Raw genomic sequence first — 21,615 nt, forward strand, 5'->3', positions numbered from 1 at the left:
CATGCAGAGATCATGCAGAAGAAGACAATTTCACACTTATAAACTTAATAGTCTTGCATTTGGCCACATACATATACAGTATTAATGGAATTTACACAAATCAAATACATTTATTGTATTATTTACATTATTTACACAATCCTAAAAGCTTAGCTAGAAGATTTAAGAATTCAGGTTGGACGAGACTAGCCTGGTCCCAGATCTGTTTGTGCTGTCTTGGAGAAGGGTTGCAAAGGGAGGGTATATTACTGGAAACCTTTCATATCTTTCAAGGATTTTATGTAATCTATCACAAGACATCTAGTGGCCCTTTTTGGTACTTCAGRTTATCACAGGTGTCTRATTATCTCTGTCCCTGTTGCCTTATTACATGTAAAATATATGAAATAATTAAATAAGATGATTTTAAAATAACAAATAGAATGACAAATCTGTAAAACATTATCCTAAATATAAACCAGCAACTTAGTGAATACCATTTTTTAATGAGCATTTCAGCATGAAATATCCTTTATTTTTTTACACACATTTATTTTACTATGTCAATATATTTAGGACGCTGCTACAAAGTGGCAGTCATGGGCCTCCATCAGAGYTCCTACATCTATCATGAGCTGAACACACTCAAGAGTTACCTGTAACACACACACAAAAACGCCAGTCATAGTTTAAGACACTTGGTTATTAAAGGTGAGTAAACTACAAATCATCCCAGTGTGTGTGTCTTTATACTGTGTGTGGTGTCCAAGACAGCTGCCCTCCTCTCCCACAACATTAACATTGTTGTAATCAAAAACAAAATGTACCTCCCACGTAGGCCTCGGGGATGGGTGTGGAGGTAAACAGTGGAGGGTTGACCGTAGCCCCATGCTGTATGAGCAGTTTCACACACTCCAGGCTCACCGTCGCACATGCATCGCATAGAGGGGAACTGCCGTCAATGTTTCTCCCTCGCCCCTTGCCCTGGAAGTGTATACTCGTCAGACGTCAGGACACGTCATCAGAAGTGTTTACTTAATTTAAGGGCTGAGGGGATAGGATGTGACTTTTAAGGGTTTGGAATACACACAGCCTTCCAAAGATTGGAATACACACAGCCTTCCAAAGATTGAAATGCACACAGCCTTCCAAAGATTGAAATGCACACAGCCTTCCAAAGATTGAAATGCACACAGCCTTCCAAAGATTGAACGTAAATTTCCACTTACGTCCACTCTCCTCCCCTTAGCATTCGCCACTTCCGGTTCTCGTGCATTAGCAGTTCGAGTCTTCTAATAATCACTCTATTGCGGCATTGCCTTTTCAGTTGTTAGTTGAATGTTACGTTTTACAATCGAGGTGTAGACACGTATAACGCCACATAGATGAGATATATTCAGTGAAGAAGTGGAACTTTTCTAACAAATGTTCCTATTTGTAAAATGTCGGTAAAAGATGTAGGCCTACTGTAAATGACAGTCTGCTCTAAATGCCTAGTACAGCATATGTTTGCCACACCTAAAATATTTTWATGGACATAATGTATTCCATTCATGGACAGTTTTCAGTTTGTGCATGATGTTCAAAAGCTCAAGCATCTACTCAACTGCGTCTACTAGCGGAGTGGAGACAAGAAAGCAAAGCAGTCTCAAAATGGATGCGGGGTGACATAAGTTTCTGTTTCTTTTTTGGAAGCACAACTTTACGTTGAGTTAATATTACATTACTCGGTGAATATATATATATACATGCTATTTGTGACAAATATCTGAGTATAGTGTCAGAAAAATTCACAAAATATCGAAGTGTGTTCTAATCGCGACGTTTTTTMTTTTTCGTACTTCTTCCTGGTTGCAACGTATGTGGAAACTTGCCTTTGGCACAAAGACTTCGCCAGATAATTCATATGGATTGGCTACATTTTTCTCGGAATAGACAAATTAAAAGTATCGGAATGTCAATGGAAGACGGAGGTGGTGTGCGAATGTCAAGAGGAGAAAAAGGCACAAACTGATTTCATACGTTTTTTTCAACCATGGAAATCGAGAATGGTGCCGCAAGAGGTGACGAATAGAGTTTTTGGTCAACCATAATTCGTTCATCACTCTTATAACACTTGTATATGATAGCTATTTATCATTTACATTTGACTATTTCGAGAATTGGTTGTAGTCATACATCATTGGTTTTAGGTCTATTTATGAGTGTTACAGTGTTTACAGTATTTTGTCACGTGTGCATAGGTTAATGGTCTAACTTCACTGTCGTTAGCATTCGTAAGCACTCCAGATAATGCAGTTCCATAGGTAAAACACTATTTTTGGCATAAATACACTACATGAGCAAAGGTATGTGGACACCTGCACGTCGAACATCTCCTTCCAAAATCATGGGCATTAATATGGAGTTGGTACCCCCTTTGCTGCTATAACAACCTCCACTCTTCTGGGAAGGCTTTCCACAAGATGTTAGAACATTGCTGTGGGGACTTGCTTCCATTCAGCCACAAGAGCATTAGTGAGGTCGGGCACTGATGTTGGGCAATTAGGCCTGGCTCACAGTCGGCATTCCAATTCAACCCAAAGTTCGATGGGGTTTAGGTCAGGGCTCTGTGCAGGCCAGTCAAGTTCTTCCACAATGATCTCAACAAACCATTTCTGTATAGACCTCGCTTTGTGCACGGGGGCATGGTGATCTTAGGCTTGTGTGCGGCTGCTAGGCCATGGAAACCCATTTCATGAAGCTCCCGACGAACAGTTAATGTGCTGACGTTGCTTCCAGAGGCAGTTTGGAACTCTGTACATGCTACGCGCTTCAGCAATTGCCAGACCCATTCTGTGAGCTTGTGTGGTCTACCACTTCGCGGCACTCCTAGACGTTTCCACTTCACAATAACAGCACTTGCAGCTCTAGCTGGGCAGAAATTTGTCGAACTGACTTGTTGGAAAGGTGGCATCCAATGAAGGTGCCACGTTGAAAGTCACTGAGCTCTTCAGTAAGGCCATTCTACTGCCAATGTTTGTCTATAGAGATTTCATGGCTGTGTGCTCGATTTTATATACCTGTCAGCAATGGGTTTGGCTGAAATAGCCAAATCCACTCATTTGAAGGGATGTCCACATACTTTTATATTGTTCTTTTAACAACATGCTCACCAGTATTTACGCCTAACTCAAAATATAATATATAGAATAGAATGAAAATGGTTGTCACAAATGCAAGACACCTAGAATAGAATTGAAAACTGAATAGAATCAATATGGATGTTACAAATGCATGACACCTAGAATAGAATGTAATAGAAAATACTATCATATATATATGGTAGTTACCAATGCAAGGCACCTTGAATAGACTAGAATATAATAGAAACAATTATATAATATATCAATATGGTAGTTACAAATGCATGGCAACTGTTGGTACAAAACATAACAATTTACAACCCGGTAAAGTCACGTTTTAATCTTCATCCTGTTCCAACCACCAGGTGTTTTGTTACCTGTACTACCAGGTTCCGAGCCCTTCGACAACAGTATTCTGCCTCCACTGCAGAACATGTACATGTATGAGGAGTCTAAGCAGTCTTTCAGATACAACTCTGCTTTCTTGATAAAGAATACCACCCTGCAAGACCGGGTCAGTATATTTGACGACTTGGTAACTTTTTAATCCACCTGCTTACCCCTCAGTGCGCCGTCTCCCTCTGACCAGAGAGTTCAGTTATTACATGATATCTTTGTAATACTTGATAATACATGATCGTACTTGTACTTCTACACGATAGTAAATGTGTTATATTTGATAGTACATACTTAGTATTTATTGTGCTGTTCAGTCAGTTGTTAAGTACATGTTTACATAAAATCTCTTGACTTTTGCTAGCAAGATGTTGGTCGCATGCGACATAAAGAATGACCTCTTTCTTGTTGTTGGACAGTATGAGGCCTTCCGAACTGAAAGGAGAGGCATGGGATACTCAGAGGAAGAACTGGAGGAGTCCTATGGGTTCTTACTGTTTGACGACAAAAATAAGGTGAAAATAATAAATAAGAAAGAATATCAATGAACACCAGAATAATATCACTAAACACAATTAAACTACATTCATATTTCTGATAAAAAAGGAAAGAAAGTCACACACTGATACCCTTTTTGTATGGAGAAACCCATATCTGTAATTTCCTGTCATAGAAAACTACCTCAAAACATCCCAAGCGAAGTTACTGATCACTACTAATCACTATTTTTCTATTTTAAAGGCAAATAAACTGGGAGAAACTGGTGTAATCCCTGGTCACAGTACATGCTCAACGCTTGGAGATCCTTCAAAGGGTAAATGAGCTCCGCTATGTTGTTTTATAACTCATCCGCCATAGAAAACGAGATATGGGCACTGGGCACACCACATAATTTCAACGTGGAAATTTGGGTAATATTTGGTTGAGACGTTGATCAATGACATTTAAACCTTTACTCACCCACTGAATTCCCAATATTTTATCACTCTGCTTTCAACCATTTAAAAGTACAACCAAATTCCAATGGAAAAACAATGTCATCTAAATGTGTTATCACTGTGCTTTCAACCATTGAAAAGCAACAAAGTTTAAATAGGAATACAATGTCAGACATTTTGTATTTATACAACAACTTAATGTATTATTACTGTGCTTCATCTAGTAGCACAAGCAAACGACCTGGATTGCAGTTGAGATTACATTAAAAGTGCAAGTGATCAATGCTTTTTGAGAGTCTGCGCAGATTATTATAGCAATTGTGAAGGTTTTCACAGACCTGCATCCTTTGCACGCTATGTTGAACATGCACGATTTCTATGATTACATAAGAAGACATTATAGTAAACGTATCCTCAATATGTGGCCATGGATGTGTTACTTTAAGGTTGAATAAATACTGTTACATTAGTTTGTAAGACAGTCTTAACTTTTGGCTATTTACTGTATTACAAAAGTAATATTGAATTGTGTTTGGTTAAYAACACAACCAAATATCAACATTTAAATGATATTTATCTAATGCTCGGATAGTTTCATCTGAGCCACTGGCTAAATCCTATTCTTTAACTTTTATTTTGGGTTTATTTGTAGAAGTGAATCCAACATATAATTTGAAAATGTGAAAGTTATTAGGCTATTTACTGTATTGCAAAAGTGATATTGAGTTTAGTTGTCAACGCAACCAAATATCAACATTTGAAGGAGATTTATCTTTTGTGTCACAGACTTAGTCTGGCTTTATTTTCAGTTTGTCTACAAATAAAAAAATTATACGTTGGATTCACGTCTCCATCACAACCAAAAATCTAAGTTTAATCTAAGGACTAAATCCTATTTAAAAAGTGCATTTAAAGTTTGATTTGATTTAGGCATATTCTTTAACTTCGATTTTTGGTTGAGATGGAGACGTGAATTCAACATGTCACTTATTTATTTGCAGACAAACTGGAATTAAAGCCAGACGAAGTCAGTGGCACAAATAGAACTATCCAAGCAGAAGATACTTCTCCTTCAAATTATATTTGGTTGCATTGACAACCAACCACAATTCAATATCCAGTTTGTCTATAAATTAATAATTRATATGTCGGAATCACCTCTTCATCTCCGCCAAAAATCAAAGGTAAGGAATAGGACAAAATCAAATCAAACTTTATTTAAAATGCACTTAAAGTTTGATTTGATTTATTCCTATTATTTAACTTAGATTTTTGGTTGAGATGGAGACGTGAATCCAACATATTAATTATTAACTTGAAGATTACATTTTAACCGAAGTTTACAACCCTAGGCCTATATAGAGTTGAAGTCGGAAGTCTACATACACCTTAGCCAAATACATTTAAACTCAGTTTTTCACAATTCCTGACATTTAATCCTAGTAAATTATTATTATTATTATTTCTTTCGTCTCACCACTTTATTTTAAGAATGTGAAATGTCAGAATAATAGGAGAGAGAATGATTTATTTCAGCTTTTATTTATTTCATCACATTCTCAGTGGGTCAGAAGTTTACATACACTCAATTAGTATTTGGTAGCATTGCTTTTAAATTGTTTAACTTGGGTCAAACGTTTCGGGTAGCCTTCCACAAGCTTCCCACCATAAGTTAGGTGAATTTTGACACATTCCTCTTGACAGAGCTGGTGTAACTGAGTCAGGTTTGTAGGCCTCCTTGCTCGCACACGCTTTTTCAGTTCTGCCCACAAATTTTCTATAGGATTGAGGTCAGGGCTTTGTGATGGCCACTCCAATGTGGAAATTGATCCCAAGAATGAACCAGACTTGTGGAGGTCTACAATTTTTTTTTATGAGGTCTTGGATGATTTCTTTTTATATTCCCATGATGTCAAGCAAAGAGGCACTGMGTTTGAAGGTAGGCCTTGAAATACATCCACAGGTACACCTCCAATTGACTCAAATDATGTCAATTAGCCTATCAGAAGCTTCTAAAGCCATGACATAATTTTCTGGAATTTTCCAAGCTGTTTAAAGGCACAGTCAACTTAGTGTATGTAAACTTCTGACCCACTGGAATTGTGATTAAGTGAAATAATCAGTCTGTAAACAATTGTTGGAAAAATTACTTGTGTCATGCACAAAGTAGATATCCTAACCGACTTGCCAAAACTATAGTTTGTTAACAAGACATTTGTGGAGTGGTTGAAAAACTAATTTTAATGACTCCAACCTAAGTGTATGTAAACCTCCGACTTCAAATGTATGTATTGTCTATTTTTAGTTGAACCCTGGGTTGAATTTAAATGCTCACAAGAGCGGAAATTCATTTATTTATTTTTTTGCTGAAAGATGATGCCCATAGTTTACACATGATGTTGCACAATGCTTTAAGTCAATAAGTCATCGTTTTAGTCAAGGTATGATATATTTGGGCATGAAGTGGGAAAACCAAAGTTCAGATAACTTCAGATATTTTCCGTGTCAATGCCAGGTGTTTCCCTTATGAGATGACTTGCAGATACTTTTCAGTCTACGTTTCTTTTCGGGTCTGGGTTTGATTTGAATGTTACCACCCATCAGCATGGCATTGTTTATTAATCAGAAACACGTGCAAAGTTCTTCCTCGCAACTGAGCCAAACAACCTTTCGCCGTAGCCTACACTTGGCTGCCTGAGCACCACTTTTTTTACCAGCAAATTATCATAATCCTTTAGATAATTTTTCAAGTTTCACTTATTATTTAGCTAGTCTGTATATAAAAAAAAAAGACAATTTTATAAATGATTAAATTGTGTGTGATATGACTGCATTTTGGAACCCCGCTCCCCCCAAGATGAATGGTTTTCACCATGCTGCTTCGATTTGTGTCTATCCTATGTTGAAAAGGCACCCGCAAAAGAAAATTACACAAACTTGTTTATCTATTTTGTTGTGTTGTTTTCACATTTGTATTGATGTGCTCCATGCCCTCAGGATGTTGTTGCATACACACTATATATACAAAAGTATATGGACACCCCTTCAAATGAGTGGATTCAGCTATTTCAGCCTTACCCGTTTCTAACAGGTGTATCAAATCAAGCACACAGCCATGCAATCTCCATAGACAAACATGGGCAGTAGAATGACCTTACTGAAGAGCTCAGTGACTTTCAAAGTGGCACTGTCATAGGATGCCACCTTTACAACAAGTCAGTTAATCATATTTCTGCCCTGCTAGAGCTGCCCCGGGTCAACTGTAAGTGCTGCTATTGTGAAGTGGCAATGTCTAGGAGCAACAATGGCTCAGCCGCGAAGTGGTAGGCCACACTAGCTCACAGAACGGGACCGCCGAGTGCTGAAGCCCATAGCACGTAAAAATCTTCTGTCCTTGGTTGCAACACTCACTACCGAGTTCCAAACTGCCTCTGGAAGCAACATCAGCACAAGAACTGTTCATCAGGAGCTTCATGAAATGAAGCTTCAGCCTCACACAAGCCTAAGATCACCATGTGCAATGCCAAGCGTCGTCTGCAGTGTTGTAAAGCTTGCTGCCATTGGACTCTGGAGCATTGGAAATGCATTGTCTGGAGTGATGAATCACGCTTCACCATTTCGCAGTCCGACAGACGAATCTGGGTTTGGCGAATGCCAGGAGAATGTTACCTGCCCCAATGCATAATTCAAACTGTAAAGTTTGGTGGAGGAGGAATAATGGTCTGGGGATGTTTTTCATTGTTCGGGCTAGGCCCCTTAGTTCCAGTGAAGGGAAATCTTAACGCTACAGCATACAATGACATTCTAGACTCTTCTGTTCTTCCAWTTTTATGGCAACAGTTTGGAGAAGGCCCTTCCCTGTTTCAGCATGACAATACCCCCGTGCACAAGTGAGGTCCATACAGAAATGKTTTGTCGRGATCAGTGTGGAAGAACTTGACTAGCCTGCACAGCCCTGAYCTCAACCGCATCGAACACCYTTGGGATRAATTGGAACGCCGACTGCAAGCCAGGCSTAATCRCMCAACATCAGYGCCTGAMCTCACTAATGCTCTTGTGGCTGAATGGAAGCAAGTCCCCACAGCAAAGCCTTCCCAGAAGAGTGGGGGCTGTTATTGCAGCAAAAGGGGGACCAACTCCACATTAATGCCCATGATTTTGGATTGATATGTTCGACAAGCAGGCGTCCACATACTTTTGGTGATGTAGTGTATCATTTGTGGTGTGCATCATGAGCAAGGTCATTGTCGTCTATCATTTCACTTCTTCTAGCTTTGTGAACCATGGCATGAGCATGGCCTGACTTGACATTGCTGTACTGCAGATGAATAGCCTGCCAGTAGCATACCAAAGGTTGCACCGTGTCCATTACAATGTAGAAAAACCAAACTTGTCGAAACCGTTTAATTGTTTGGCAATCGATAATACCGTAGATGAATCTTATTCTTTGTATTTCTATGGCGGATTCGCGGATGCAATTTATGGAAGATGACAACTTTGGAGATAACAATACATGGCAAAGTCAGAGCTAGTGGCTWCCCCTATCCATCTGTGGCAAAGATTTCCCTAAATGCTTGTTATGACATCCAGAACCAGCCATAGCCTAGCCAGCTGGCTAATCTTTTGAATACGGTACAGTAAAAAAACAGCAACAACAGATAATATTAGCTAGCTAGATAAGGATAGCATTCTAGCTAGCTACACTGACCGCTGTCTGTGCCTCTACTTGTTATTTTTCCACTCCACGTGGAAATTACCATTCTGWATACTTCTGGCCCCTCTTTGGACACTGTGTTAACTAACCTCCAGACGAGCTTCAATGCCATACAACTCTCCTTTCGTGGCCTCCCAACTGCTCTTAAACTAAGTAAAACTAAATGCATGATATTCAACCGATCACTGCCCGCACCTGCTCGCCCGTCCAGCATCACTACTCTGGACGGCTCTGACTTAGAATACGTGGACAACTACAAATACCTAGGTGTCTGGTTAGACTGTAAACTCTCCTTCCAGACTCACATTAAGCATCTCCAATCCAAAATTAAATCTAGAATCGGCTTCCTATCTCGCAACAAAGCATCCTTCACTCATGCTGCCAAACATACTCTCGTAAAACTGACCATCATACCGATCCTCGACTTCGGTGATGTCATCTATAAAATAGCCTCCAACACTCTACTCAGCAAATTGGATGTAGTTTATCACAGTGCCATCCGTTTTGTCACCAAAGCCCCATACACTACCCACCATTGCGACCTGTACGYTCTCGTTGGTTGGCCCTCGCTTCATACTCGTCGCCAAACCCACTGGCTACAGGTTATCTACGAGTCTCTGCTAGGTAAAGCCCTGCCTTATCTCAGCTCACTGGTCACCATAGCAGCACCCACTCGTAGCACGCGCTCCAGCAGGTGTATCTCACTGGTCACCCCCAAAGCCAATTCCTCCTTTGGTCGTCTTTCCTTCCAGTTCTCTGCTGCCAATGACTGGAACGAACTGCAAAAATCTCTGAAGCTGGAAACACTTTTATCTCCCTCACTAACTTTAAGCACCAGCTGTCAGAGCAGCTCACAGATTACTGCACCTGTACATAGCCCATCTATAATTTGGCCCAAACAACTACCTCTTCCCCTATTGTATTTCTTTATTTAGCTCCTTTGCACCCCATTATTTCTATTTCTACTTTGCACATTCTTCCACTGAAAATCAACCATTCCAGTGTTTTACTTGCTATATTGTATTTACCTTGCCACCATGGCCTTTTTTTGCCTTTACCTCCCTTATCTCACCTCATTTGCTCACATTGTATATAGACTTATTTTTCTACTGTATTATTGGCTGTATGTTTTGTTTATTCCATGTGTGTTGTTGTATGTGTCGAATTGCTATGCTTTATCTTGGCCAGGTCGCAGTCGCAAATGAGAACTTGTTCTCAACTAGCCTACCTGGTTAAATAAAGGTGAAATAAAAATAAATACATTTTAAAAAWYCACCACAACGTTCCCACCCCTAATTCGCGAATATGTATTAGCAGCCTTTGTCATTCTTCAGAAATGGAACCTAAACGAGAATTTCYGCTCTGGGACAGGAATTACATTGAAATAGGGGAGGCATTGCCCTCTGGCGGGGGCCTTCAAAACAATAGATGTTGATGATTTCGCAAATGCTATATAGGCCTAAATAGTATTGTTGATGATATTTTTTATTTTACTAGGCTAGTCAGTTAAGAACAAGTTCTTATTTTCAATGGCCWAGGAACAGTGGGTTAACTGCCTTGTTCAGGGGTAGAACGACATGTTTTTACCTTGTCAGCTCGGGGATTCAATCTCGCAACCTTTCGGTTACAAATCCAACACTCTAACCACTAGGCTATATGACTTATAAAGTATGGCTACATTTAATTTGCTCTGTTAAACCTATGTTTTGGAATGACTTTGATAACAACGGTGAATCTATATAGTTATTAAGAGATCTCAATAACAATTCTCATGATAGCATATTGGTAGTAGTCAGTGGCAAATTTCAAAGCTAAGCAGGGCATCATGAAAACCTTGGATGGGAGACCAAATAGAATGTAGATTGATTGATTCTTCAGTAGGAGGTGCTGCTCATCCTATTAGTTTTTTTTTCTGATACTGGATATAACGTTGGAGATCTGACGTTATTTCAACGGTACAAATTCAACATTTTATACAAGGTGTGTTTATGTTTTGTTTTTAAAAAACCATGATCACGTAATCCTGTGTTTGAAATGTCACCCTCAAAACAGCAATTTACGTTGTGATTTTTTTTCCCATCCAATGTATTTTCCATGTAGATTCCACGTCACAATACGTTGACAAATTATGTCGAAAGAACGTTGATTCAACCAGTTTGTGCCMAAGACGCTAAACCCAAACCCATTTCCTGGATTTGTGTTGGCAAAGTACCAAGTGTAAGTGACTAAATGGTTCGCAGCACGGAAGTTAAATACACTAGGTCAACAACAACCTGTTTTATTTGTAAGTCGCTCTGGATAAGAGCGTCTGCTAAATGACTTAAATGTAATGTAAATGTAATGTTTTATTAATGAAAACTCTTCATGCTGTCATCCACAAGGCCTCAACTAAACAAAGGAACCGTTCTACGCTTGTATAATGGACATGCTCTGTTTGGCTAGCTAGGCCTATAGAGAGGCAACTTGCTCGCACACTAAATGACATGCAATTGTCTTAAATTGTGACCATAATCTATACTATGCTATCCGTGAGTGTGCAGTATATGGCTAAATACACTTCATAACATAAGTAATGAGATTGAAAGCAGTTTTCTTACCAAGCTGCTGGTGGACTTTTCAGTGCCTGTTTGCTCAAGTGTCCCTCTGCTTTTGAAAGTGAAACTGCTTTACAGACATATGATATGAATGCGTTGACTGGAAAGAGAAAGTGGAAGTAGAGTGGAAAAGAGAGACCAGTGAACCTTAACTCTAGTAAATGTTTGCTGAGGCAGTGAGTAGCGTTAGCCTATACTTAGGCATACAGTAACAAAAAAAATGGAATGGTGTAGAAATTAGATATGATTTTAAACTCATTGGAATGATTCTACTTTTATCAGCAGAATGTTAGTAATTCTATGAGAGTTTAGCTTCAAACATACAGTACATATCTCACTTTGTTTGGAGTTTCATAAATGCATTCCTGAATAGATTTCAAGGTATGGAGGCAGTCCCTAGCAGTTCGAAAAGGGGGAGGGTGATGTAAGATTATCCACGGTAGGACAAAGTCTGCCAGTTGTATATCTACTAGGACCAGATTGAGATTACTGCCGTAGTTATGGAGGAAGGAAACAGTGGTCAAAGTCCTTGTGTAGTGTGTTGTTTTGCACTTTCAAAAGTGAACAATTCTAAATGTGTACGACATCGCCATAGAAGCTCTGTTAAAAAAAAACAATAGAGACAGTTGTTTAGAGATCTTAGGCAACCTTTTACAAAAAGAGTTGAAGCCTCTTTTTTTCAGTACTAGTACAAGAGGTCTTTTGTAAGCCCTTTCCATTCCTGTATGGTTTCATCACTTGTCACTGCTTGAATGTGCTTAATCTAGTTTTTCCTGTTTCGCCCTGTGAACCTCCTCCCTTCCCTATAGAGAAATTGACATGGCACAGCCTTCTCTGCTCAGACTAAAGAAAATATCTAACCACATATCCATAGCATGTACCTGTGTGCTGCAAGACTGTTAGCCTACTGAGAAAAAGCCTGAGCATTAGCTTAGGGGGCCAACACAAGATCATCATGTGAGTGGTGCCAATTCTGCCAAACCAGTTACATTATGCAGTGTTGACTAGGCAAGTCAGTTAAAAACAAATTCTTATTTACAATGACAGCCTAGGAACAGTGGGTTCACTGCCTTGTTCAGGGGCAGAACAACCAATTTTTACYTTGTCAGCTCAGGGATTTGATCTAGCAWCCTTTCGGTTACTAGCTCTAACCACTAGGCTACCTGCCGTCCCAGTTAACCTGAAAACCAGTGTGAAGTTTCACAGCCTCTTCCAAAGTCCTCACTTCATTGTTTTAGAAAGGGAACACAGGCTGTGTTGGGCTTGGCAGTTGGCACCAAAGTATAGAAAGTCCTCCTACGCATTGAAAATATCTTTGACATGTCTTCAGGCAACTCGCTGAAAGGCTTTGGAACTTCCTCACTGGAGGATATTGCTAATTGTTTTGGGTAAGGCTTGACTGGGTGTGCCTTGGTACTGTGATACTAAGGACGTTTTACAACATGGCTCCCATGTCCTTGACTTTTATCTCAGATCAGGTGTATAAAAAAAATATATATATTTTAGGGTGTGGCTTTGGTTCCCTGGGCTGTCATGATTGGCCATTGGGAAAATGAGCACAAATAAYATATTCACACTTAGAAATAAACCAAAACCCATTTACTGTGCGATGCATTTATTCAATAACATTATTATAATATCTATATTTCCACTTCTCAAATTAAATATTTCAATGTARTTAAACCTACATATATTTGTATTCCTTGTACTACAAATATTTAGTTCAGCTAACATCTTTCAAGATCCTCACGCCTTATTCTGCACTGAATATTGTTGTTTTGGTTTTATCAGAGAGGAGGATGCTAGCACACTCACCGCCCCATGTTCTTGCTGTGGGAACAGACTTGTCAATGATGTGAATGTTCTTGTTAACTCAGGTGTGTACGTGTCCAAGTACTCCGACTGCCTGGACATAAACCGCTGGTACCACGGGAAGTCTGGATACATCGCCATCATCAGACTCACCAAGGTATTTACATAGTTACAAGCCACAGAGGCGTTCCTATGTGTAACTTCACTGTTGAATGTTCCTCTAGGTTTTTTCCTTCGAAGGAGTTTTTTCCTTGCCCCCGTGCTTCTGCTTGCTCTTTGGGCTTTAGGTCGAGTTACTGCAAAGCTCTTTGTGACGACTGCAGATGTAAAAAGGGCTATAAATACATTTCATTGATTTGTTTGTTGAACAGGCTTGTCATTTAATTCTCTTTTTGTGGGGTTCTACAGGGCAGAGTGAGAGACGTGACAGAGAACTACACAGTAAACTACACCTCTCCCTCTAATGGGTTTGACTGTCATGTATCAGAGCAGCTAAGTGCCGTGTCGGCCAACACCAGCTCCTTCCTGGCCTTTGAGAGAACACAGGTGAGATTCCTCCATCCATCATCCCTCTAACGTTCATCCATCCATCCATGTCACACTGTGTACTTTTCCAGTAGGAAAAAACTGTTGTAATGATGTCATTTCAACCAGCTTTGCCTGGGTTTCGGGTTCTGTTGCCTTCAATTGTCAAATGTGCACTCTGTGTGTCAAAGCAGTAAAACGGAAATTAATTTAGTAWGCTACCTCTCTAATGAAAAAAGTTATACACTGCTCAAAAAAATAAAGGGAACACTTAAACAACACAATGTAACTSCAAGTCAATCACACTTCTGTGAAATCAAACTGTCCACTTAGGAAGCAACACTGATTGACAATAAATTTCACATGCTGTTGTGCAAATGGAATAGACAAAAGGTGGAAATTATAGGCAATTACGAAGACACCCCCAATAAAGGAGTGATTCTGCAGGTGGTGACCACAGACCACTTCTCGGTTCCTATGCTTCCTGGCTGATGTTTTGGTCACTTTTGAATGCTGGCGGTGCTCTCACTCTAGTGGTAGCATGAGACGGCGTCTACAACCCACACAAGTGGCTCAGGTAGTGCAGCTCATCCAGGATGGCACATCAATGCGAGCTGTGGCAAGAAGGTTTGCTGTGTCTGTCAGCGTAGTGTCCAGAGCATTGGGGGGCTTCCTTACAGCCCAACACCGTGCAGGACGTTTGGCATTTGCCAGAAAACACCAAGATTGGCAAATTCGCCACTGGCGCCCTGTGCTCTTCACAGATGAAAGCACTGAGCACATGTGACAGATGTCAGAGTCTGGAGACGCCGTGGAGAAAGTTCTGCTGCCTGCAACATCCTCCAGCATGACCGGTTTGGCGATGGGTCAGTCATGGTGTGGGGTGGCATTTCTTTGTGGGGCCGCACAGCCCTCCATGTGCTCGCCAGAGGTAGCCTGACTGCCATTAGGTACCGAGATGAGATCCTCAGACCCCTTGTGAGACCATATGCTGACACATGCACATTTGTGGCCTGCTGGAGGTCATTTTGCAGGGCTCTGGCAGTGCACCTCCTTGCACAAAGGCGGAGGTAGCGGTCCTGCTGCTGGGTTGTTGGCCTCCTCCACGTCTCCTGATGTACTGGCCTGTCTCCTGGTAGCGCCTCCATGCTCTGGACACTACGCTGACAGACACAGCAAACCTTTTTGCCACAGCTCGCATTGATGTGCCATCCTGGATGAACTGCACTACCTGAGCCACTTGTGTGGGTTGTAGACTCCGTCTCATGCTACCACTAGAGTGAGAGCACCGCCAGCATTCAAAAGTGACCAAAACATCAGCCAGGAAGCATAGGAACTGAGAAGTGGTCTGTGGTCACCACCTGCAGAATCACTCCTTTTTTGGGGGTGTCTTGCTAATTGCCTATAATTTCCACCTTTTGTCTATTCCATTTGCACAACAGCATGTGAAATTTATTGTCAATCAGTGTTGCTTCCTAAGTGGACAGTTTGATTTCACAGAAGTGTGATTGACTTGGAGTTACATTGTGTTGTTTAAGTGTTCCCTTTATTTTTTTGAGCAGTGTAATTTATTYGTGTTTTTGCTCCAGGCGTTTAGAAAAGTTGATGAAATAGACCTGTAGATACAGTAATGATAAATACAATACAATAGCAAAGCTGAAGAGATTTGTGTTGGTCTTTGCAGTACTACATGTATGAGCTGCCTGGTGGAGGGGCTAACTCGACAGTCCAGCCTCCTAGCCATGCCTGCCCATTCGCTATAGTGGCTTTTTCCTATTGGGATACCAAGACACCTGCATCAGAGGACCAAGAGAAAAGGTAAATTTCCCTCTTTCTCATGGGGTTTTTACATTTTTCCAGATTCACAGAAAATATTTGATGAAAAGGAACATCTTCTAAAACGTACAAAATGATTGATTTGTTTTGTTTCTTCTCTTTTGCAGTGAGGAAGAAAAAACAGGTAAGTAATGAATCAAACTGTTACAAAGGTGCTTTTGGATAATGTTATGGCGCCGTTCAATGGCATATCATTACTACTACAGTACAGTGCATTCCTACTTTAACTGAATGCATTAAGTTGCTCTGGATAACATTGTCTGCTAAAATTGAAATATTATTACAGTGTTTCACTACTACCCCTGGAAGGGTCAGCTCCAAATCAGCTCCCAGGTCTACCATGTGGGTCTGAAGTCCAGCACTGGACCCCTGATTCCAGCTAAACTGTAAGTTCAATGCAACCCTAGTGTGAAGGTGCACTGTCTCTCCCTATGCTATGACTTATAAATACAGTATCTTATAAATATCTCTCCAATTTACTTGTACTTGATGTTGGTCGTGTTTAGTAGGGCACACCATAGCAAGACAGGAGGTAACAAAACAAAAAAACAAGTTTAACTCCCTGTTTTGATGTGGTAACATAACCTGAGAATGTCATTTTGTTTGATTTCAGTCCAACAGTAATGGCAGTTGACGGAGCCATTAAAATGTCAGATCTGAGGCAGAAATTACCAAAGGCTATATTTGAAACCTGCTTCATCGGTGAAGGTACGTTTACATATGTTCCATATGTTTACGAATGTAAATGTCGGCTACTCAAAAGTGGTTTCGTTGTGATAGCATTTTGCTTGAGCAGTGTCACCACAAACAACCTTTCCCAGGACTAGGGTTGCAAAGGGAGGGTATATTACTGAAAACGACCAGAATTTTCATATCTTTCAAAGGTTTTATCTTATTTATCACAAGACATCAAGTGGCTCTTTTGGATACTTCAGATTAGTAATCTGGCCCTCTGTGTGGCCTTATCACATGTAAAATATATGAAATAATTATATGATGAAAATAAATGGAATGACAAAGCTGTAAAACATTATCCTAAATATACTGAACAACAATATAAACGCAACATGCAACGATTTCAAAGATTTTACTGAGTTACAGTTCATATAAGGAATTCAGTCAATTGAAATAAATTCATTAGGCCCTCATCTATGGATTTCACATTACTGGGAATACAGATATGCATCTGTTGGTCACAGATATCTTTAAAAAAGGTAGGGGTGTGGATCAGAACCAGTCAGTGTCTGGTGTGTGACCACCATTTCCCTCATGCAGCGCGACATCTCCTTCACATAGAGTTGATCAGGCTGTTGATTGTGGTTTGTGGAATGTTGTCCCACTACTCTTTTATGGCTGTGCGAAATTGCTGGATATTGGCGGGAACTGAAACGCGCAAAAAAAGAAACGTCCAAAAAAAGAAACGTCCTCTCACTGTCAACTGTGTTTATTTTCAGCAAATTTAACGTGTAAATATTTGTATGAACATAACAAGATTCAACAACTGACACATAAACTGAACAAGTTCCACAGACATGTGACTAACAGAAATGGAATAATGTGTCCCTGAACAAAGGGGGGGTCAAAATCAAAAGTAACAGTCAGTATCTGGTGTGGCCACCAGCAGCATTAAGTACTGCAGTGCATCTCCTCATGGACTGCACCAGATTTGCCAATTCTTGCTGTGAGATGTTACCCCACTCTTCCACCAAGGCACCTGCAAGTTCCCGGACATTTCTGGGGGGGAATGGCCCTAGCCCTCACCCTCCGATCCAACAGGTCCCAGACGTGCTCAATGAGATTGAGATCCGGGCTCTACGCTGGCCATGGCAGAACACTCACATTCCTGTCTAGCAGGAAATCACGCACAGAATGAGCAGTATGGCCAGTGGCATTGTCATGCTGGAGGGTCATGTCAGGATGAGATTACCTGCCATGACAACAAGCTCAGTCCGATGACGCTGTGACACACCGCCCCAGACCATGACGGATCCCACCTCCAAATGGATCCCGCTCCAGAGTACAGGCCTCGGTGTAACGCTCATTCCTTCGATGATAAACGGGAATCTGACCATCACCCCTGGTGAGACAAAACCGCGACTCGTCAGTGAAGAGCACTTTTTGCCAGTCCTGTCTGGTCCAGTGACGGTGGGTTTGTGCCCATAGGCAACGTTGTTGCCGGTGATGTCTGGTGAGGACCTGCCTTACAACAGGCCTACAAGCCCTCAGTCCAGCCTCTCTCAGCCTATTGCGGACAGTCTGAGCACTGATGGAGGGATTCTGCGTTCCTGGTGTAACTCGGGCAGTTGTTGTTGTTGCCATCCTGTACCTGTCCAACAGGTGTGATGTTCGGATGTACAGATCCTGTGCAGGTGTTGTAACACGTGGTCTACCACTGCGAGGACGATCAGCTGTCCGTCCTGTCTCCCTGTAGCGCTGTCTTAGGTGTCTCAGGGTACGGACATTGCAATTTATTGCCCTGCCACATCTGCAGTCCTCATGCCTCCTTGCAGCATGTTCACGCAGATGAGCAGGGACCCTGGGCATCTTTCTTATGGTGTTTTTCAGAGTCAGTAGAAAGGCCTCTTTAGTGTCCTAAGTTTTCATAACTGTGACCTTAATTGCCTACCGTCTATAAGCTGTTAGTGTCTTAACGACCGTTCCACAGGTGCATGTTCATTAATTGTTTATGGTTCACTGAACAAGCATTGGAAACAGTGTTTAAACCCTTTACAATGAAGATTTGTGAAGATATTTGGATTTTTACGAATTATCTTTGAAAGACAGGGTCCTGAAAAAGGGACGTTTCTTTTTTTGCTGAGTTTAGATCGAAAGCATCCCAAACATGTTCAATGGGTGATATGTCTGAGTATACAGGCCATGGAAGAACTGGGACATTTTCAGCTTCCAGGAATTGTGTACAGATCCTTGCGACATGGGGCTGTGCATTATCATGCTGAAACGAGGTGATTTCATCACGGTATCTCTGTGCATTCAAATTACCATCAATAAAATGCAATTGTGTTTGTTGTCCGTAGCTTATGCCTGCCCATACCATAACCCCACCGCCACCATGCGGCACTCTTTTCACAACGTTAACATCAGCAAACCGCTCGCCTACATGACGCCATACACGTGGTCTGCGGTTGTGAGGCCGGTTGGACGTACTGCCAAATTCTCAAAACGACATACTAGAGAAATTAACATTCAATTCTCTGGCAACCGCTCTGGTGGACATTCCTGCAGTCAGCATGCCAATTGTACTCTCCCTCAACTTGTGTTGTTTGACAAAACTGCACATTTTAGAGTGGCCTTTTATTGCCCCTCGCACAAGGTGCACCTGTGTAATGATCATGCTGTTTAATCAGCTTCTTGATATGCCACACCTGTCAGGTGGATGGATTATCCTGGCAAATGAGAAATGCTTACTACAGGGATGTAAACAAATTTGTGCACCACATTTGAAATAAATAAGCTTTTTGTGCTTATGGAACATTTCTGGGATCTTTTATTTCAGTTCATGAAACAAACACTTTACTTGTTGCGTTGATATTTTTGTTCAGTGTTTAAACCATCAATTTAGTGAATACCATTGATGTTTAATATAAGGGTTTCAGCATGAAATATCCTTTCTATTTTTATTGATTTATTTAACTATGTCAATATGTATGTTATTAATGTTTTGGCATTAAATTTAAACTTTAAGCCAGCAACATATTACCCTGCATCCCACTGCTGGCTTACCTCTGAAGCGAAGCAGGATTGGTCCTGGTTGGTGCTGGAAGTGGTGTTGTAGGGCCAGTAGGAGGCACACTTTCCTCTAGTCAAAAAAATATATAATATCCCAGTCAGTGCCGTTCATGATGATATTTTTTCCGATAGGTTTAGGCTACTACACGATACTCTAATTTTCCCTACACCCATCATGAGGTGCTACAGCCTATGAATAAAAGTTTACAATAAGGGTGTACACAGGTTCTAGAGAAACATTTGAAATGACAGACAGTGACACATTCAATACCACCTTGCACACTCTTGCCTGCATCTAGTTTATCTAGGGTGTAATCATTAGTCCAACAGTTGCAAACGAGAGTTTCTATTGGACAATTTCTATCCCTGTTTTGTTTGCTTCCGTTTAAGAAACGTTTTTCAGCAGAGTCGGCAGAATGAATACACCCCAGATCACGCATAAACACAGTTCACTTTCATACCTAGCAGTCACGTTGTATTCATTCTAGCCTCTATGCACTCTCCTCCTCTCACCTTTTACCTTCGTTTGTGGACTTCAATGAACAACACATCAGCTGTGTAACCAGGCGAAAAAACCTGTCCAAACCGCTACACAGCCTACATCGTTGTCACCATATTAGCTAAAGTAACGTCCTAGTCGAGATAGCTAATAGAACTAATGCGTTAGTAAACTCGCTACAACCATACAGTAACGTTACAGTGTATAGTCAGTAAGCAGTTCGACCGACGGGCCCTGGTAGCAATAAATTAATAAAACCAGAAGCTTACCTTGACTTGGAAGAGTTCCAGTGTTGTGTTGGTTAGTCATAGCCAGCTAGCTAACATAGCATCCCTCTATTTGAGGCGGGTGTTTGAATAACTAAACTAGCCAGCTGTATTTGCTAGCTAAGTAACAGTTAAGTGAAACTGAAAAAAGATGACACACTCTCTTGCTTCTTCATTTTTGAATAAATTAATTTGTTGAAAACTGTTCAACTATTGTTTTTCTCTCTCTTGGAGTCAACTACTCACCACATTTTATGCACTGCAGTGCTAGCTAGCTGTAGTTTATGCTTTCAGTTCTAGATTCAATCTCTGATCCTTTTGATTGGGTGGACAACATGAGGCTACTGTAGACCTTCATTGCAAGTCCAAACACATCAAGAAAGTTGTGAAGAGGGCACGACAACACCTTTTCCCCCTCAGGAGACTGAAAAGATTTGGCATGGGTCCACAGATCCTCAAAAAGTTCTATAGCTGCACCATCGAGAGCATCCTGACTGGTTGCATCACTGCCTGGTATGGCAACTGCTTGGCATCTGACCATAAGGCGCTACAGAGGGTAGTGCGTACGACCCAGTACATCACTGGAGCCAAGCTTCCTGACATCCAGGACCTATATACTAGGTGGTGTCAGAGGAAGGCCCAAAAAGATGTCAAAGACTCCAGTCACCCAAGTCATAGACTGTTCTCTCTGCTACCGCACGGCAAGCGGTACCGGAGTGCCAAGTCTAGGACCAAAAGGCTCCTTAACAGCTTCTACCCCCAGGCCATAAGACTGCTGAACAATTAATCAAATGGCAACCAAGACTATTTACATTGACACCACCCCCTCGCCCCCATATGTTTTTACACTGCTGTAACTTGCTGTTTATTATCTACGCATAGTCACTTTACAAATGACCTCGACTAACCTGTACCCCCGCACATTGACTCGGTACCAGTACCCTCTTTATATAGCCTCATTATTGTTGTGTAATATTCTTGTTACTTTTTGACTTCATTTAAAAAAATATTTTTTCCCCATAAACTATCAAAATAAAAAAAGTTGCACACTCCATGTATAATCCCCCAGCAATTTAATGTGTATTTACCAACGTTTCGGCATCACTGTGCCGAAACGTTGGTAAATACCCATTCAATTGCTGGGAGATTATACATGGGGTGTGCGACTTTTTTTATTTTGATAG

At 40.9% G+C, this 21,615-nt stretch overlaps 1 protein-coding gene across 1 annotated transcript in view; it reads left to right on the forward strand.

Annotated features, from left to right (window-relative positions):
• The first annotated feature begins 1,224 nt into the window (after positions 1-1,224).
• LOC111952248 (protein TASOR 2) overlaps positions 1,225-21,615 on the forward strand; it is a 34,291-nt gene continuing 13,900 nt past the window's right edge. The window contains exons 1-10 of the mRNA XM_070435038.1: positions 1,225-2,042; positions 3,470-3,618; positions 3,920-4,015; positions 4,242-4,314; positions 13,624-13,715; positions 13,967-14,104; positions 15,768-15,901; positions 16,027-16,043; positions 16,206-16,305; positions 16,533-16,627. Coding sequence (XP_070291139.1) covers positions 2,015-2,042; positions 3,470-3,618; positions 3,920-4,015; positions 4,242-4,314; positions 13,624-13,715; positions 13,967-14,104; positions 15,768-15,901; positions 16,027-16,043; positions 16,206-16,305; positions 16,533-16,627 — 922 coding nt within the window. The 5' untranslated portion in view covers positions 1,225-2,014. The remainder of the gene's footprint in view (positions 2,043-3,469; positions 3,619-3,919; positions 4,016-4,241; positions 4,315-13,623; positions 13,716-13,966; positions 14,105-15,767; positions 15,902-16,026; positions 16,044-16,205; positions 16,306-16,532; positions 16,628-21,615) is intronic.

This window comes from Salvelinus sp. IW2-2015, linkage group LG26, assembly GCF_002910315.2.
Source record: "Salvelinus sp. IW2-2015 linkage group LG26, ASM291031v2, whole genome shotgun sequence".
Lineage (NCBI taxonomy): Eukaryota > Metazoa > Chordata > Actinopteri > Salmoniformes > Salmonidae > Salvelinus > Salvelinus sp. IW2-2015.